Source organism: Nyctibius grandis, chromosome 7 (genome assembly GCF_013368605.1).
Source record: "Nyctibius grandis isolate bNycGra1 chromosome 7, bNycGra1.pri, whole genome shotgun sequence".
NCBI lineage: Eukaryota > Metazoa > Chordata > Aves > Nyctibiiformes > Nyctibiidae > Nyctibius > Nyctibius grandis.
Window position 1 is genome coordinate 30,480,240 of NC_090664.1, and position 20,432 is coordinate 30,500,671.

General features: G+C 42.1%; 1 protein-coding gene across 1 annotated transcript in view; it reads right to left on the reverse strand.

Annotated features, from left to right (window-relative positions):
* SDHAF3 (succinate dehydrogenase complex assembly factor 3) overlaps nt 1-17,357 on the reverse strand; it is a 40,918-nt gene extending 23,561 nt beyond the window's left edge. The window contains exon 1 of the mRNA XM_068404937.1: nt 17,142-17,357. Coding sequence (XP_068261038.1) covers nt 17,142-17,303 — 162 coding nt within the window. The 5' untranslated portion in view covers nt 17,304-17,357. The remainder of the gene's footprint in view (nt 1-17,141) is intronic.
* Between the last annotated feature and the right edge of the window lie 3,075 nt (nt 17,358-20,432).

Below are 20,432 nucleotides of genomic sequence, written 5' to 3' on the forward strand. Positions count from 1 at the left end.
AGGAAAAAAAGGGAAAATTTTCCAATTTTTTGTGACTGATGCTACCAATCGGGTGGCCATGACTTAACCACATGCCTACAGGAGGCATCACAATATTGCTACTGCCCATTGAGAAGACTGTCCGGCACGTCTGCAACTTCAGAAGAACCCACTGAAATCATCTTATGATTTCAACATGCTTTGCTGCAGGTCAAAACCATTCACTAATCAATGAAGCAGATGGCACTAAACCCCTGAAGTACACCATATCTATATAGTGCGTATCTATATATACAAGTATACAGAAAAATAACAATCCTAAAGGGTTGGAAATAGTTAACGTCTAGAAAATTCAGTTTGTGAAACACCTGTTAACACTGGATAGTTGATACTAGTCGATGCTACAGAAAATGTCCTTAAGAGAAGCAAGTTTGTTGTAATGTCAAATGAAGTCAGAAAAACTTTTTCCTGAAAATGACACGAATAAAACAAAATGCAGAATACAAAATTTCCTAGGAAGAGCTGATAAATATAAAAGCAAGGTCCAGAACCCTGAACAATTCCACATTACCCTTTATGAAAACAGGTTATTGGTAAAGTAATTATTACAGAATCACAGAAAATTAGGGATTGGAAGGGACCTCGAAAGATCATCTAGTCCAATCCCCCTGCCGGAGCAGGATTGCCTAGACCATATCACACAGGAACGCATCCAGGTGGGTTTTGAATGTCTCCAGAGAAGGAGACTCCACAACCTCTCTGGGCAGCCTGTTCCAGTGTTTGGTCACCCTCACCGTAAAGAAGTTTTCCTCGTATTTATGTGGAACCTCCGGTGTTCCAGCTTGCACCCATTGCCCCTTGTCCTGTCAAGGGATGTCACTGAGAAGAGCCTGGCTCCATCCTCATGACACTTGCCCTTTACATATTTATAAACATTAATGAGGTCACCCCTCAGTCTCCTCTTCTCCAAGCTAGAGACCCAGCTCCCTCAGCCTCTCCTCATAAGGGAGATGTTCCACTCCCTTAATCATCTTCGTGGCTCTGCGCTGGACTCTCTCCAGCAGTTCCCTGTCCTTCTTGAACTGAGGGGCCCAGAACTGGACACAATATTCCAGATGCGGCCTCACCAGGGCAGAGTAGAGGGGGAGGAGAACCTCTCTTGACCTGCTAACCACACCCCTTCTAATACACCCCAGGATGCCATTGGCCTTCTTGGCCACAAGGGCACATTGCTGGCTCATGGTCAACCTGCTGTCCACTAGGACCCCCAAGTCCCTTTCCCCTACGCTGGTCTCCAACAGGTCTGTCCCCAACTTGTACTGGTACATGGGGTTGTTCTTGCCCAGATGCAGGACTCTACACTTGCCCTTGTTATATTTCATTAAATTTCTCCCCGCCCAACTCTCCAGCCTGTCTAGGTCCCTCTGAATGGCTGCGCAGCCTTCCAGTGCGTCAGCCACTCCTCCCAGTTTTGTGTCATCAGCGAACGCTGAACGTATTAAACAAACACTGATAAATTCTCAAAAATGTTTTCAAGCTAGACACATACAAAATATCACTCTATGATCGTGAGTTTGTTCAACTTCAAAAAGTTAATGGTGACATTCCTCTTTTGACCAATTCATTAGTTAAATCCTATTTTAGGATGAGTTTCAGTACACAGCAAACCTCTGCTTGATGAACGCATCACTCAGAACAGTTCAGAAACACTATTTCCATGTTTCCCAATTTCTTACAACACAGTTTAATACCTATTTATCTGGAATCAGACAACGTACACTCAGGAGAAGAACCTGTAGTTGTCAATGCTGATCTTCCACTTTAATCTTTCCATTTTAATTGTTTTGCTGTTCTCCATTGGACTAAAACATTTTTAAGCATCCCTTTATATTTTTCCATTCAGAATAAGTTGAATATAAATGACCACAGAAATTAATCTTTACCACTGGAAAAACATACACTTACGATAATTAAAACATCCTAGTTTTGAAACATCTCAGACACAGAAAGTTAAACTTTAAAAAACAAAGCAAAACAAAACATTTTAATCTTACAATTGCAGCCTTTCCAGAAAATCAAGAGTTCTCAGGCTGCCTTTCTAGCAAAACCCAAACTGCAATTTAAAGGAGCCGTTTCCCAGGAAACATGCAGGAATGCAATGATACTGGCACAGATGTCTTTTTTTCACAGTTATTTCTCCAGGGTTCAAATGGCATCCCCAGATCATCACAGGTTTCCCACTAGCAACAAGAAAGTGGCCCACATTATTTTTAAAGTAGAGGAAGGGGAACAAAAAAAAAATATATATAGTTAACATATCTTCTCTCACCAGGAAGATAAAACTAAACCCTTTAGAACAATACACACACAGGTAGACGTGTGTAAAAAATCAACAACTCGTTAGCCACACCAGGAAGCCTTCCATTACCAGCAGACTGGATCCATATAGACGGAAGGTGTTGGGGCTGGAAAGACGGCATCCATCATCTCAGTCCAGGGTCTGCTGGTGCAACTGTATTTACCAGTTATCAAAATAGTCTTCTACTGTAGATGTCTACAGAGGCCAAGACAGGCCTCACTCACATCCAAAACATCAGCTGTTAAAAAGACAGTTGTTTAAAGTTTAGAGATAGCAATATGCCATCATTCTCATCCCAGGACATCTAATCACAGGATAATGTCTTTCCAAAATTTAGAAAAGACAAACAACAGAATATTCTTGCCCAGGATTCCTTTGTCTATTACCACTGCACGGCTTCTTAACTTCTTTCTTGGCAGGTGCACTTACAACTTGGCCAGCTGTTTTTCAATATGCCTAAATGTTTTATAAGGACTTGTCCTATTCCAAGTCTTTGAGACTTGGGCTTCTTAGTCATCCTCCTCATTACCTCTTTTCAGCAATCTCAATACAAACACCCTTCCACCACCCAAAATCCTTCCATAATAAAGCTGCCTGAGTCCAAAAAGATTTCTGGGTGAGCCTCCATTCAACTAAAACACTGCTCTACACAAAACTTTTAAGAACAAAGGCATCTTACTCTCTGTACTGCCATTTTTCCAGCCCTGGGATTTAATGCATCAGCAGAAGACAAAACTTTAAACAGCTCCATTGGCATTATTAGCAATATGGTTTTTCATTTGATGAAAAAAATACACATATTGGGCTATTACTATACGCTTCCAAAAATATAATCACTTTAAAACTCAATAGACCTCTTATGAAAAAATAAAATAAAATAAATTTTAAATAAGAGAGTTTTGTGTCTACATACCGAGGCTCCATCTCCTCTGGGCGCATGCTACTGGGGGCTACTGTGGCTGATCAGAATTTTGTAATGACTCTTCTCAGCTGCCAGGTTAGCCGGATGAAACCAGAGCAGAAAGCTACTTTGATAATTATCTCCCTTGCTGATACCATAGTAGCAAGCATGGGTGTGCTTTTATGTCACATATGTCATAATATATGACATCTGACGTCAGATCTGCAGCTAAAGAACCAGCTGGTTATTCAACTACCATTATCAAATGTTGATTTGAAACATCAACCATCATCCATTCGTTAGACTTTTAGAAATTAAGGGAGGCTGTTGTTGGTAAACACAAGCCATGCTCACAGAAAAACTCAGCCCTGGTGTCCTCATCGTTCCACTGGGGACCTGGTCACAGCACTTCCCAACTCCCTTCCAGCCCCATGACATTAGAAGCCTACCAGTGGAAACCAGGGAGCTGCTGTGCTCATCTCAGTGCAGAGTCCAAGACGTAGCCTAGGTATGATCACTGATGGAGGTACTAAGAGTATTTCATTTGCCCAAGAACACTTGCTGGAAAATTTATATTACTGATCTAGATTACAAGATGAGAACTGGAAAGAAAGACTGCAATGGGGAAAAATAAAGAACAAAATACTATATGGTATGTCAAAAATATACATCTATTAAGGAGTACAGGAAGAAGAAAGTATTTAAGCTGACAAATGTGCCAGACAAAAGCCTGCAGAGGAATGAACGAAGCAAACCTATCATGTTGGACCATTTAATCACAAGACTATGAGAAAAAGGCTTTGAAGAACTCCAAGAACTTTCCAACTGCAGGAAAAAAGGGATCTTTACCATGCCAATATCTGTGGAAAAATGTAGAGTCATACGCTGGCAGTCTATAAAGTTCCTACGATGTGATTAGGATACTTCTTTTAATTTTTTAAATATCATGGAGGCTAGTGCAAGGTGTTTATCTTAGCCTGGTTCTCCATAGCGGGTTTGGCTCATCTACAAATCCAATTGTGAAAAGAAATTTGAGTAAAAATCATCACAAAATGAGAGATCAGCACTCCAAAAAGGGAAGTATGAAACAGGAATATATGAGATCTCTTTGCAGAGAAATCAGATATATTTCTCCAATACAGAAAACCAAAAATGGGCTTTCAGAAAAGCAATCTTTGGCACCACTGGGGAACCAGAAGTGCCAGGGCAACACTTTGAGGGATAACAGAGTGTTGTAGGTGCCCTTTTGCCTGCTAGGATATCAAAGGGTAGCCATGCTAAACACTGCAAACTACTGGGGTAGCTGCTGTGTTTCACTGCTGGGGTAGCAAACTACCCCAATGCAAATCAAAACCAGAAAGCACATTATGAAAACATTAGGGCCAAACTGGGTAAAAACCACAGTAAAGGTTTTAAATTAAAAAGCCTTCTCAAAATCTGCAGGAGTACATTAACAAATCTCAATATGTATTTTAATAAAAAATTTAACAAGAATTGAATCTGTGAAAATTTCAGTTTATACTAGAAAATCCAATATCCTACTTGTTTCCAGTACAGGAACAAGCCTTCTGAATTTAAGTATTTGCTGCCACCGTGTGTACACTTCAAAAACTGCAACCTTATGAGGGAGATTTCATTTATAAAGTCAAAAATCAGCTATCAGACTACACATGAAGGCATTACAGGCTTCAGTTAGAAGGTGATGAGGTTTCAAAGATTGCTACTGTAATATGCATTCTTCCATCAATACAGATTGCACACACATCAAACAGCATACAAACTCCATTCAATTACAAAGACCACGCGCTTCTGTCGCGCAATCGTAAAAAGCAAGAGAAACTGATTACGAGCTAAATGGTGTTTGGTGGACCACAGAAAATAAACCAATTGGTCTGGTTCATTCCATGCAGATACCAATACTACCAACACAGTTCAATACCTTCAGTCATGGCATCTCCAAAGAAGCAATGGTGATGGGGACTTAAGTTCAAACCCTTCCACCAGGCTGCTTCTGGTTCAGATTCGGGAAGGGGAAGGGGAAGGAGAGAAGAGAGAAGAGAGAAGAAAGGAGAGAGGAGAGAGGAGAGAGGAGAGAGGAGAGAGGAGAGAGGAGAAGAGAAGATAGGAGAAGAGAAGAGGAAGAGAAGAGGAAGAGAAGGGCAAGAGAAGGGCAAGAGAAGGGGAAGAAAAGGGGAAGAGAAGGGGAAAAGAAGGGGAAGAGAAGGGGAAGGCAAGGGGAAGGCAAGGGGAAGGCAAGGGAAAGGCAAGGGGAAGGCAAGGGGAAGGCAAGGGGAAGGCAAGGGGAAGGCAAGGGGAAGGCAAGGGGAAGGCAAGGGGAAGGCAAGGGGAAGGCAAGGGGAAGGCAAGGGGAAGGCAAGGGGAAAGCAAGGGGAAGGCAAGGGGAAGGGAAAGGGAAGGCAAGGGGAAGGGAAAGGGAGAGGGAGAGGGAGAGGGAGAGGGAGAGGAAAATAAGGGAAAGGGAAAGGGAAAGGAAAAAAGGGAAAATGAAAAAAGGAAAAGAAAAAAGGAAAAGGAAAAAAGGAAAAGGAAAAAAAGGAAAAGGAAAGGGAAAAAAGAAAGTTTCAGTGACCTAATGATCTGTTCATTTCCTCTAAATTATGGAATAGAATAGTTCAGGAAGAAGAAAAAAATAGTATAAAATAGCATAAAACTACTGTATCATCATTCAGGAATTCCCATGGAGCAAGGGAATATGCATCTCCATTTTGAGGATCAGTTGCTAGCCAGTCTTGAAAGATGGGTGCAAGATCAATTTAGAAGGTATTCTACAGATTTAGCTAGTTACTGCAGGGGGATAAAAAGTGCATCACGCTCTCTTTCACCTCAGTCTGCTCCGTCTCTCACTAATACCCCTGAAACAACAAAAAAGTAGCACATTAACAGGACTCAAGCTCCCCACGTATCACTAAGCCTAAAAACCAACACTCAGTAACTCTACTTCTAGTATCACTTCTAACTTACTTTTAGTATAATGAACATTTCATTAGAAATATCTCATGAACATTACTGCTGGAAATGACCTTTAAAAACCTGTAAATTCAAACATTTTATCAGACACTATGATTAAATACATTTTGCAAATCATATCCGTCAAAAAATGCAGTCTGAAATTAGCAGCTTTGAGACACAAAAATAAAAATATTTCAGCAGAAATTTTCTGCTCAGTGTATTCCCAGGAGTGAACTGCATAAACAGCAGGATATCCATTAGAAGATGTATGGTTGTAGATACAGTCAGCTTCAGCGTTAAAACAGCCAAAGCTCTTGGCATTATGAAAGATGGCTAAAACAACATGAAGATTGATAAAGTTGCTACTAAATACAAGATTATCAAGTCGAAATCTGAGCTTCAGCTTCTTGCAAAAAATATATTTGATTAACTGACTTTAATATTAGTGAACTGTACAAAAAAGCCCTCATCCCCTAATGGGTCCAAACACTTCAGTGTCCTAAGTACAGCTCTATATTCAGATGTGATACACACATCTGGGGCTTTAAAAATCCTCCAATTTGTGTAATGCTACTTGTGCAGACACCTCACATTATGCTGAAAGAAGAAAAGAAAAACAATTCTGAAATAATTATTCAGATGTGCTCCAGATTCCATTTTAACTTTCAGAAAATATCAATTTTGTATCTACACAGGACAGAAAAGCACATCTATACAGTATGTGCAATTACAGCACTCATAATATTACTTGCAGTAATTGCAAAATATAGTACTTGACAGCACTTGTGGTAAGTTGGCAGTGTTTATAATGTTGATAGTGGAAATGCACTGAAAACATAGTAAACGTACCATGCTCACAAAACACTACAAGCTGACAATATTCACACAAGTACCAAACAAATGCTAGAAGGAAGGTGTCAATAAAACACAAACAAGCAGAAATCCTTATAAATTTGCAATTCAAATTCATACTCAGTTTGGCGGTTTGACTCACTACATTGTCTTAAAATACAACAAAGTTCAAAAGATTTGTGGATTAGTTACCTCAATATTATCTTCATCTGAAAACCTAACCTGGTAAGGTGCTCTGAATTCTACCGAAAATACTTTAAATAATAAAAATAGACAGTGCTGGAACATCAAGACGGGGACAAAGCAATCAGAACACCCATTGCCTCCTCTTTCCTTTTTTTTTTTTAAGTCTAAGAGGAATTATGAAATCTAACAAGACTCATACTTGCATATATACAACTTAAAGACATCTTTTTAAGACATCAATTTTCTTTCCATAATCTGTACCAAGTTAAACTTTTTTAAACAGTCAAGGAACACTGAAAAAGCAGAATCAGGCCAATTTGCAGCAAGTAAGATAAACTGTTAGATTCGAAGAGTACTCAGGGATCTGAATGCACAACACCAAAATAACGGATTCCTGATCATTACAGTTCTGACTTAAAAAAATCTGAAGGCCCTGAGAACTATGTGCTGTTATGTATATAATTAATGCATAATAAAGGCTTTCTATTTCCTAAGTTTCAAACACATACACAAGTACTACGGTACACAGCTAGCGTGGCTATGCATATGCTGTGTCTCATATGGCTTGGACAGAATTTTATACCACCACTAGATGGAAACCTGAACCACCTTTTAAACTGACATTTCTGTAAATGCTCCATTGCTGGTTCTGCTTCTACTCTGTCTGACCATTCCTATTTTCTCATTTAGAGATCTAATCACACACTGGCTGTCACAAACCTGTACTCACTAGTATCCATGTACCCATGAGCAGGCATACACAGCGCTTCTACAGTGTCTTCAAATCTGAAAGCATTAACATAAATATGCCCTGCTTATTTCCCAAGCCAGTGCTACTCAATGCAAGGAATAAACTGTTAGTATATTAGAGATGTACCCCACTTCTACAGCAATTTAAACTCCTCAACCTAAGTTATAAGTAATAAAAAATGCTGTACTCTGTCAACAAATTTCAGTTGGGATTTAATTAATACCATACTTTAAATATCAAAGGCATGTTATACACTTTATAAATACATGCAATGATCAAATAATCTGAAATTTATAAACCTACTTGCACACCACGTATTTATACAAAGTTCCATCATTACAATGGAATTTACTGTGCAATGTATTACAACCTGAGGCAACCAGCACACACAAGTGACTGACATTACTGTCTGATGTGACCCAATGACTCAGATATTATTTCCTGCTGCATCAAAACAGTTGTAAATTAAAACTTCAACTAGCAGACAGGCACAGTTATCAGGACAGCCATCTAACTAACTACATACAATCACAGATATGATAATATAGAGATAATTGGCATAGTAACACGACAGAAGCACTGAGAGTACTGATGCCACAGCTTATGAAATTTTGAATTTGGAAAATACAGTAAAGGTCTAAAATAGAATCTCACATTTGTCTTTAAGTCTTATTTTCCATCGACCCTAGACCACACCGTTTTTGAAAAAAAAATGCAGTGTATTTACACATAACAAAGTTAAAAAAAAGAAGTTAATCAAATGCTATCCCACACCAAAATACGCAGAAAAAAAAAAGAACAAGAAATCACTGGCCTTAGCAGAATCTAAAAGAGAATGACGCTGCTCTCCAGATGAGAAGTACCAAACACCCCTTCCCATGATGGGCATGCACCACGCACAAGCCAGCAGGTACCCACCAGGTTACCTCAAGTCTCTCCGCATGAGAAAGCTCCCAGACTGCCTGGATTCTCCATGGAAGAGGAGCAGACACTAGCTCCTGCTTCTAAACCCAAATTTGAAGGAGCACTGAAAGGATGGAAGTGATGCCGTAATATGAAAAGGATGCTATTACCATGAAATTTTACTACAGGAATCCATGTGGTCAACCTTTGCCTTTACTTTTTTGGTCAAAGAGACAAGCGCACATGAATGCTGGCTCAGGAAACTCACCAAATCATTGGTGCACCAAGGCAAAATAGCCATCTTACAGAGGTAGACTTCAAATCCTACAGCAAAGCAGGCCACCAAGAACGCCAGGTCAGAGCAGCAGGCTGATTTCCCATGGCTGGTCATACCCGAATCCCACATGCTCTTCAGTTTATCAGCCACAACTCCGCGGCTCTCAGAAAAGTGAGAAATTCTTTCCTGCCTTTTGAGAAATATCAAAGAAAACAGAGGAAATTGTCTCCAATTTAGTTCTTACAAATTAATACCCAGTGAACACCCTAAGTGGGGGCTAAATACATAAGTCTCAGTAGAAATTTACTCTTAATAAGGAGGTTTTCATCCAGAGAGCCATAAAAATCACTAAAAGCAAATTTCAATGTATCCGCTAATGTTGCAATGAAATACTACTCTTAAATCCTACTTCACAACTTTTATTAAAGTCATAAAATGGCAAAAACCTTGAAGTCGTATTTCACTTCCAAAAGAATGTATTTCTTTGTCAGGCAAAGAAAAGATCACTTACATAATGTACTTCACTGAAACTGAGAGCAGAATACAGAAAGTCAGCAGCAGTTTTAGACTTACGCAACCTATATATTTGCTGAAAGACAGTACAAAGGGAACCCACACGTCCCATTCCCATCCCAGTCTGACTCCAGTACTGGCCACAGCTTCCTCTTCCACCCGTCCAGCTTTCTTTGACTATTTGCTCTTCAAATCCTCCTTTCAACATCTCAAAGTATTTTTGAGTTCCAGAAGCGTGAAAATAAATTAAGAAGGGGAGGGAAGATTTGGGGAGAGCCCAAAGAATTAAGAAGCAAAAAATTCTATAAGTGTATCCACTCACGAGCAGAAAAAGATGTATCAGGACAACTATGTCCTGGGAAATACCATGAGACCATCCCACAATCATCCCAGCAACCTAAATACTGCAAGTGACATGGGCAATTGAAAACAAATTTGATGAATGACAATTATTTGTATCATATCAAATACCACACTGATTCAAAAAATTAGCCATTCTTGAGAGACTATGTGACCAGGTTCCCCAGACAGAGAGAGACAGTTCCGCCTTAATTTTACCAATATAATGCCTAGATTTGTTATCAGGAATGCAAAAAAGGTCACCTTTCTTCTGAGTAGCCAACAGTAGATGCCAGCTCATAGATCAATCTCAGTTCATTTGAAAGCTTATAAAAAGGCTTTGAGAGTCAAGAGCGGCCAAAGCACCTCAAAGGCAATTCGTTCAATCTATTAGATGTGAGAAAATGTCATGTAATTCTGCAGAATGATTCTGCTCATCTCAAGATAGTCCAGACCTTCCCGCCTACAGGGTGAGGTTTTTTAAACAAGCTAAGTACGAAAAGGTTGTTTTCAAAATTAAAAGAAGAATTAACTTAAATGATTTAAAACAAATGATTACTGAAATTACTTAGCTGAATATTCTACGTTGTATCATTTGTAACCTGGAATAAAGTAATCAATATTATCCTAATATTACCTATTCTTAAGTAAGCATTCTCATCAGCTACCATATGATTTAGAAGACTGTTGAACTAATACACTTATCATATCTGTCAACATTAATTCAATAGCATTCCAAGGCAATAATAACTATCAATCTAATTATATCAGCCATCTCCTCTAAATGAGTACCGATTATTTTAATTAACATATTAAATATTTAAAAATAGAAAGGAACATATATTAATAATTTCTATATTTAATTTGAATCTACCTGAACAACCACAATTCCTGAACAACAAAGCTCGCTTTCTTTGTATCCCCCTTTAATACTTTCCAGAGGGTTTCGAGATGCAAACCATCGATCCAACATCAATGACAGGAAAAATGCAAAATTTACATGGTTCTACTTTTATATAAATGTATACGTACTTGCAGACTAGTTCTATCAGTCTTATTCACTTAAGAACTCTTCCAAGAATATTCAAAGGTTATCTTGCCTATTTTGTAAACGCAAACAGGTCGGTTTAGGTTTCCCATAAAATGACATTAGCCATCTACATGGTTGGGTTCTAACACTAAATCCCTCAGTTCCTGTGTATGGCAAACAAGGGGATCCCTTCTCATCTCCTTTATGTGAAAATGATATGAATCATTCACATACTAAGACAATATCACTTGCGAGCCTTTTTACCTCTTTTTTCCCCCCATTTCTTTTTAAAGTTAATCTTAGAAATCTCTCTTTAATGTTCCACCTATGTTTTTGTAGACTATAAGGATATTCAAAATGCCTGTACCCCTGTTTGAGAATTACGCTGAGATTTGTGTTCTTCCCAAAAGCCACAGAACAGAACCTAATATTAAAGAACTTCAGCAATATTAGAAGCTATGGTTGCTTGAATGCCCTGTAAAATTAAGATTCTTTTAACAGTTCTTTTTAAACCTTTTAACAGTAAAATCCTACAGGTTTTTCACCATGTTTCACAAGGAATAAAGGGAATTTGCTCAGCTTGTTTCCTCTGATAAGCAATCAATGTGCTCAGTTCCTTGAATCAGCATGATTTAAATACCAAGGGGAAAAAAATCATTTGGTGCAACCATAATGCAATTAAAATGCCAAGCCTGTTAACTAAACAATTAGGAAATATGAATCAAATTGGAGGACAAGAAAGCATACCACAAACACAGACTATGAACTAGTATATTCAAGCACACAGAGAAGGTCTGATTATCCAAAAAAAGCCTGAAGACTTTTAACAAAAGTCGAGTAGTTTCATGTTAAAATAAGTAATCCTTGCAAATTTTCATTCAAAAAGCGTATGGGGTGGCTTATTAAGGTCACATTTTGAAGTCCTTACTCAAAGTCAAGAAACATCAATGCAATCAACATATCCGTAATCTTTACCCTTTGGTGAATATTAAGATATTAAGATATACTATTTTAATATAAAATTATGAATACTATTTTTCTGTAATATGAGACATTGTGCCACTCTGTACCAGACACCCTGCATGCAATAGAAGACATGAGGAAAGACCTTTTCCAGATGGAAGTTGAATATTGACAACACTACAGTGCATACCGTAAGGTACACGCATACCTTAATGAACAAGCAAATGAGGAAAAGTGCTTGACAGGTACAACACGCCAAAATACTGTTAACAGAGCTGTAACTTTGCATTTTTCCCAAAAAAAATGGCTAAAACTTAACAGGGAATACAAACATCATTTTGTATTAATGTTGTAGTGATTTTTTGGGGGCAGGGGGTTTGTTTGGTTTGTTTGGGGTTTTTTTTTTAATAAAAATAGATATGGAGGCAAGACGTACAGTCACAGTTTATGTACGTGAAGTAGCATATCACGGCTTCGCACGTTGCTAACTGTGCAGTTCATATGTCCTTCAAGAACTTCACAGGTACAGTGCTGTGTTTGGCAAGAACCATTCTAGAGCCCTTAGCCTTTTTCTGATTAAAAGTGTCCTGCTGGCCAGGGAGGCTGCAATGAGGACTCCACCATTAATTAGAGCATCTTTGTTACCTAATCCAAGTCATCTACAGTCCACCTTCCTCAGTTATCTAGTTCAAGTCTTCAAGGGGCTGGGAACCACAGCATACTGTAAGATGCAGAATCCCACAGGCCATAAATGTGAAAGTCTGATTTAAATTCCACCCCTGAAACAGATTATTAGTTGGGGGAGAAAAAAAAACAGAACAAAACAAAAAGTAAAGATGAGAAGAGCCACGTTAACTATGTGCTAATATCTCCCAGCATCTTGTTAGAAGACAGACATATTTGCAAAGTTCTTTATATGCGCACACTCAAAACAGTTATTAAATTAGTTTCCTTTCCTTGAACATATCATAGCTAATAGCACTAAATGTCAGGTTTCAAAATTTGACTTGTGTTCCTTGTAGTCTAATTTTTTCCCCAGTTTCCCCTATAATCTATTTTTAAAACATTTTAAAACTGAGGAACATTTTCACTATTTGTTTATTTCACAGAAACAGCTAAAGATATTTCAATGTAAACATTTTCTTCCTTTTTTAAAACTAGTTTAAGGAAGACTCTAGCACTGAAAATAGTAACCTGTAACTCGTCTTTTTAGCTCACGTTAAAATTGGAAGCAGCGATGCGGAAACATTTTGGCAGTATAAAGTAAACGGCAATTGAGAATTACAATAGCATCAGGCATTTGAGAGGTAGATACAAATTTTCCTTATTTCAGGATCTATCAGTTGGCAAATGGCAATTAAAATACATTTACTCCTTTCCTCTGAAGAGAATACCAGGCAGTGTTCTCCCTGCTGGTTCCTGATGCCCCAGCACAAGGGTAGTGGAGCTGCTTTTCCCCCAAGATTTCAGCTACAGTGGGTAGAAGGGATGTGTCAGATCTGCCCCCATTACCCTTCTGTCAGCAAACCGGGAGGCAATGGATGCTACCTTTGCTAACCAGCTTCCACAGCAGAGCAGAATACAATTTTCTTCCACAGAAAGGAAAATAGTTTTGAGATTCAAAAATACTACCAAACCAGTAGTTCAATGAACATGAAGATTAATGGGAAGCTTGTCTATAGATCTGTCTCTTGCAGTTGTTTTCACGGTCTAATCGAGGGATTTTCCTGTGAAGTGTCTATAACATTCGCCTGTCGTGTGGATTTTTTGGGGTCTATTAACACTCTAGCATCTGCTGGAGCTCAGGCATGTGGGGAGAGCGCCTCAAGAGTCTCCCTCCTCTGCTGCTCATGAAACTTGCTACATCCTAAACACTTGTGAGCCATCTGCTTTTCTGTCGTGGGTGAAACCAGCCACTAAGTTCAGTGGGAGAAGCAGAGAAGCAATGTTCACGTAAGACTTGTTTCCTTAAGAAACACTCTGAAAAAAGGTCACTCAGAAATTAAACACAAGTTTGTGGGGGAAGCTATTTACACCTATGTATTTAGCCAATTTTAATTACACAATTAGCTATGTATGCAGTTATAAATATATATATACATTTATATAATGTATTACTATAAATTACACAGATAATTTTGTGATATATATTTTATACATGTATATATAGCTAAGTATATAATTGTTGTCATTCTGTTACATATACTTGTGTGTGCATAGTTATAATCACACAGAGACGAGGCAAGGAAATAAGAACAGAATCACAGAATCACAGAATGTTAGGGATTGGAAGGGACCTCGAAAGATCATCTAGTCCAATCCCCCTGCCGGAGCAGGATCGCCTAGACCATATCACACAGGAACGCGTCCAGGCGGGTTTTGAATGTCTCCAGAGAAGGAGACTCCACAACCTCTCTGGGCAGCCTGTTCCAGTGTTCGGTCACCCTCACCGTAAAGAAGTTTTTCCTCGTATTTATGTGGAACCTCCGGTGTTCCAGCTTGCACCCGTTGCCCCTTGTCCTGTCAAGGGATGTCACTGAGAAGAGCCTGGCTCCATCCTCATGACACTTGCCCTTTACATATTTATAAACATTAATGAGGTCACCCCTCAGTCTCCTCTTCTCCAAGCTAAAGAGACCCAGCTCCCTCAGCCTCTCCTCATAAGGGAGATGTTCCACTCCCTTAATCATCCTTGTGGCTCTGCGCTGGACTCTCTCTAGCAGTTCCCTGTCCTTCTTGAACTGAGGGGCCCAGAACTGGACACAATATTCCAGATGCGGCCTCACAAGGGCAGAGTAGAGGGGGAGGAGAACCTCTCTTGACCTGCTAACCACACCCCTTCTAATACACCCCAGGATGCCATTGGCCTTCTTGGCCACAAGAGCACATTGCTGGCTCATGGTCATCCTGCTGTCCACTAGGACCCCCAGGTCCCTTTCCCCTGTGCTGCTCTCCAACAGCTCTGTCCCCAACTTGTACTGGTACATGGGGTTGTTCTTGCCCAGATGCAGGACTCTACACTTGCCCTTGTTATATTTCATTAAATTTCTCCCCACCCAACTCTCCAGCCTGTCCAGGTCTCTCTGAATGGCAGCGCAGCCTTCCGGTGTGTCAGCCACTCCTCCCAGTTTGGTGTCATCAGCGAACTTGCTGACAGTGCACTCTATTCCCTCATCCAAGTCATTAATGAATATATTGAATAGTACTGGTCCCAGTACCGACCCCTGAGGGACTCCGCTAGACACAGGCCTCCAACTGGACTCTGTCCCATTGACCACTACTCTCTGGCTTCTTTCCTTCAGCCAGTTCACCATCCACCTCACTACCCGATCATCCAGACCACACTTCCTCAGTTTAGCTGCAAGAATGCTGTGGAAGACTGTGTCAAATGCTTTACGCTTTACTGAAATCAAGATAGACCACATCCACAGCTTTACCATCATCTATCCACTGGGTTATGTCCTCATAAAAGGCTATCAGGTTGGTTAAGCATGACTTCCCCTTGGTGAAGCCATGTTGACTGCCCCTAATGATCCCCCTATCCTTGATGTGCCTAGAGACAGCACCAAGGACAAGTTGTTCCATTACCTTTCCGGGGATGGAGGTGAGGCTGACTGGTCTATAGTTACCTGGGTCCTCCTTCTTGCCCTTTTTGAAGACTGGAGTGACATTCGCTTTCCTCCAGTCCTCAGGCACCTCTCCCGTTGCCCACGATTTAGCAAAGATGATGGAGAGTGGCCTAGCAATGACTTCCGCCAGCTCCCTCAGCACCCGCGGGTGCATCCCATCAGGGCCCATGGATTTATGGACGTCCAGATTGCTTAATTGGTCCCTGACCCAGCCCTCATCAACCAAGACAGATTCCTCCTCTATCCTGACTTCTTCTGGGGCCTCAAGCATCCGGGGCTCCTCAGGACAGCCTCCAGCATTATAGACAGAGGCAAAGAAGGCATTCAGTAACTCCGCCTTCTTTTTATCCTCTTGTCTCCAGGGCACCCACCTCATTCATTAGTGGGCCTACAATGCCTCTAGTGTTGGTTTTATCTGCAATGTATTTGAAGAAGCTTTTTCTGTTATCCTTGACCTCTCTTGCAAGGTTTAATTCCAAGGAGGCCTTAGCTTTCCTAGTTGCCTCCCTACATCCTCTGACAACAGACTTATATTCCTCCCAAGTGGCCAGCCCCTCCTTCCATGATCTGTACACTTTCTTCTTCCACTTGAGTTTGCCCGGCAGCTCCCTGTTTAACCATGCAGGTCTCCTGGTATCCTTCCTTGACTTCCTACCTGCTGGGATGCTCCGATCTTGAGCTCGGAAGAAGCAGTCCTTGAATGCTAACCAACTATCTTGGGCCCCCCTTACCTTCTAGTACCCTGTCCCATAGGATTTCCCCTAGCAATTGCTTGAAAAGGCCAAAGTTGGCCCTACTGAAGTCCAGGGTTGTGATTCTGCTAGCTATTCTGTTCCTGCCACATGAGATCCTGAACTCCACCATCTCATGGTCACTACCACCAAGGCTGCCCTCAACCTTCACCATAAAATATAACCTGCCCAGGGATGTAGACTTCATAGAATGGTTTGGGTTGGAAGGGACCTTAAAGATCACCTAGTTCCAACCCCCCTGCCATGGGCAGGAACATCTTCCACTAGACCGGGTTGCTCAGAGCCCCATCCAGCCTGGCCTTGAACACTGCCAGGGACGGGGCATCCACAAGTAATTTTGTAACTCTGCAACGACTGCGCCCTTCAGGGTAGTGTGCCAGAGGAAGACAACCCTAACATGCATTTTCCCTCTCCCTTTCTGTGACACATATCCTCGAGGAACGCGAAGCCCAGCCCGCTGCTGCTGCGGCATGTACCAGCAGGGCTGCCAGAGACGGCGAGCGCGGGTCCGGCCGGCGGCTAATGGGCAGCTTGCTTGAGGCCGGTCCCCCCTTCCCGGGCGGGCGCCAGGGCCTTGCCCGGGCCTCCCCTCTGCACCGGCGGGCCCCGCCGCTCCCGGCCGGGGCAGGCAGGCAGGCGGCACGGCGCCCGCCGGCAGCGAGGGCCAGGCTCGGAGCCCCCCGCGGCTCGGGAGGCGGCACCCCCCGTCGGACCCCCGCGGGGCGGCGGGCACTTGCCTGCCATTCCCGCAGGAAGCGCTGGGCGTCGGCGGGCCCGGCGGCCTTGTGCTTCCTGAACTCCTCCCTCACGTAGCGGTCCCCCAGCGCCCGCAGGGCGGGCGGCAGCGCCCGGTGCAGCAGCAAGATCCGCCGGTACAGGCCCCGCGCCCTGCCCGGCATGGCGGCGGCGGCGGCGGCGGAGCGGGACCCAGCGGGGCCCGGCGGAGCCCTGAGGCGGCCGCACCGGGGGCGGGGCGAGAGGGCCGGGCCCGGGGCCGCGGCCGGCGGCGGTGACAAGGAGTCCGGTAGCAGCGGGCGGAGGGTGCCGCTTGCCGGCTTCAGTGGCCGCAGGGTATAAGCGCGGCTCGAAACCAAAGCTCTGCTCTCTGTGTCAGCAAATAACACCGAATGAACTCGGAGCCTGCTTTCTGCAAGAAATTCATCTGCACCGTGTCCATCTGGGCGGTGTTTAAAACGCTACCAGGAAATTCAGTTGCAAATATGGCTTTTAAAAATAGGTGGAGGATGAATAAGCAATTCGCATTGTTTCAAAAAGATGTGTGCAGATGGCAAAGATCACGATAAAAATAAAGAATCAGTTAATTTTCAGTTCTGTTGTCATCACCAGAAGAAAGAGCTGTGCTCTTTATACCTGGGTACAACTTGGTGCAAATGAATTAGTTCACTAAACCCAAGCTTCATAAGCTTAAATTTGATTTATCTGCGTTTTTAAGCATGGGAGAAAGAGAGGATACAGTAAGAAATCTTACTGCCTCTGTGGGGCTGCTCAGGACTTTGTGCCACCACGTTCTTACCACTGAGCTCCTGCTTTCTGTTACCTCCCACCTACAGCCCCAGCTGCAACTCCCCAGCTCTCCATAAAGTTTTTTCAGCCATTTAACATCACATCCACCCACCCACATGGAAAAATCTTCAAATGTCAACAGTCGTGGATATTTTGAAAAAAGCAAAGAGTCTGAAAATCAGGCAGTGGCAGCAGTGGCAAAAGTCCTGCCTCATCACAGGTGCCTGGTAAGCTCCTTCCAGCCGGTCAAATCGTTGACGCTTCAAAACAAAAAGGAAACATTTCCATAGGCCCAGGGAGCATTAAGCTTTCCCAGGATACTCAGAAATGTCATAAAAATGTACTGCTTCGTCAAAAGCCCAAGTCATTATATGTGAGCAACAGAGGAAAGAGCAAACTACAGACTGCTTTGCTCACTACTATCTATTGATGTTTGATTATTCTCCCAAGCACTTTGGTGATGTAAAACTGAAGTTCCCGGTAACACAAAAATTACCAAAATAAAATGGTTATAGTTTCACTTTTTCTCACTGGCAGTTTCCAGTTCTCTTCCTGCCTGTGATGCTCTCGGGGCAGGCGGACAGGCCCTGGCAGAGGAGGCCTGATCCTCAAATTGAGTGGTCTTGCTATGTTTTCAAACTGTATTTTCTGCAGACGTTTCTTTGAGGAAGGATTTCTGGACGTAATGCTTTTTGTCTACCCCTGTGTCCTTCAGTATGTTCAAATTTTTTAAAGATTGAGGTTAAAAAACTGATTTGCGTTATCAGTTTTATTTGCAGTGATGCAATACCACTGAATCATCTCAGGGTGCATTCATTTACAGAATTTATTGAAACATTTTTCTTATATAATGACCACCGTACTTACGTTGCACGTTGACAGCTTACTCCTTGCTACATCCACCCTGTGTGGTTTTTAGGAGCCCTTTTTCTTTAGCAGCCTGCTTAAGCCCTCTACTGGGCGCTTGCTTTGTGGCTCAGATACTAACCAGGATGCATCAGTCAGATCTGTGAGTGTGACCTTCAACATTTTTTACACCTTGTCTTTCTGTCCACAGAGACCAAAAGCCATTTTGCCGATCCTCTGGGGCAGGCGGTTCCTGCTCGGCAGAAGATGAGGATTCCTGCAGCATCTGTGCACCTCTGGGCTGCTTCAGCTGCAGCTCTTGAGCCTCTTCCTTGTGGCTTCCCTAGGCACTGCCCAAGGAGCAAGGAATTTGCCAGTAAATCCCCCACGGAGCAGAAGATAGAGCTGTAGGCTCAGCAAGCTGTTCGATAACAGGCTAAGTTGTCAGCCTTTGCCCATCAACAATTTTTATATCCCAAAGTCCTCGAAGAGCTCTGCACTATCAGGGAATGTGGAGAGGCTGCAGAGGCAGTTGGATGCCATATCCCTTGTGTATGGGCACAAAAGGGCTCACCGTCACAACTTGTTAAGATACAATAAGATAATGGAGGTACTATTTCCATGTCATGACCTCTCAATCATCAGTACTCAAAATATCTATGCCACAGCTTGAGTCCAGACACAATTTTAGCTAACGTGCATGAGTGCAACTCCTCTGCTTGTCTCTTACAGACACCTGCCCGTGCTTCCAGGCAGCACTGTTTCTGTGCAGGGCACTGAGGCATCTGTGCTGCCACCCCAGTGCTCCGCAGCCCAGGAGCGCTTCTTAGCTTGCACCAAAGAAAGAGGCACCTCAGGAGAGTGACTCATCCCACCCCTTTTGGGCAAGTGGAGGCAATTAATCCCTACTTATCTTCAGCTGTCGATAGAAGGATGTACTGGGGTATATGTGATCTAGATATCCCATAAAGGATTCTTCTGTATCCAACTGGGCTTTTGAGCAGTGGCTCAGTGTTAGTTATGCTAAAATCAGAGTGGATCCTACAAAGATACCAGAGTATCTCTGTGCCATGCTCCTTAGTGCCTTTGGATCTGGGGAGGCAGTATCAGCCCTGCTATAGGGCAGCACAAAGGCAGGCAGAGTGGCTTAGTCAATACACTAAATCTTTACTTATACGGCTAGGACTGCATGAGTGGCATCTCAGCCTTTTCCCAAGGGTACACAAGAAATCTGTGTAAAGCATAGATGCAAGGTGCTCTCATTGGTTAGCCATCCTTCTGAGCTAGCAGCAAATCAGTAAAAAGTAGAAGACAGATTTTGACCCTGTGAATCTGCCAGAGTGGCCGTGTTGTTTGCTACAGTCCTAACTCCAAATGTAGAAAGACAAGAGGAACATTTCCATGCTTTTTTTTTTTCTTTTATGGGTAATATGTTGACTGAAGAAGATGAAGATGAAGTATTTATTGAGCTGTTATAATTGCTGTAATTTTTAAAATTATCAAGAGCATCCTGAGAGGAGTTCTTTTAGTGAATCAAAATAAATGATTAAATATAGAATGCAATGATGTGATATGCTTTTCCAGAACCATTGGTAGTCCTGACAAAGCTAAATTGTATTGTCATCTCTTAAAAAAAAACAGGATAATCTACAATCTTC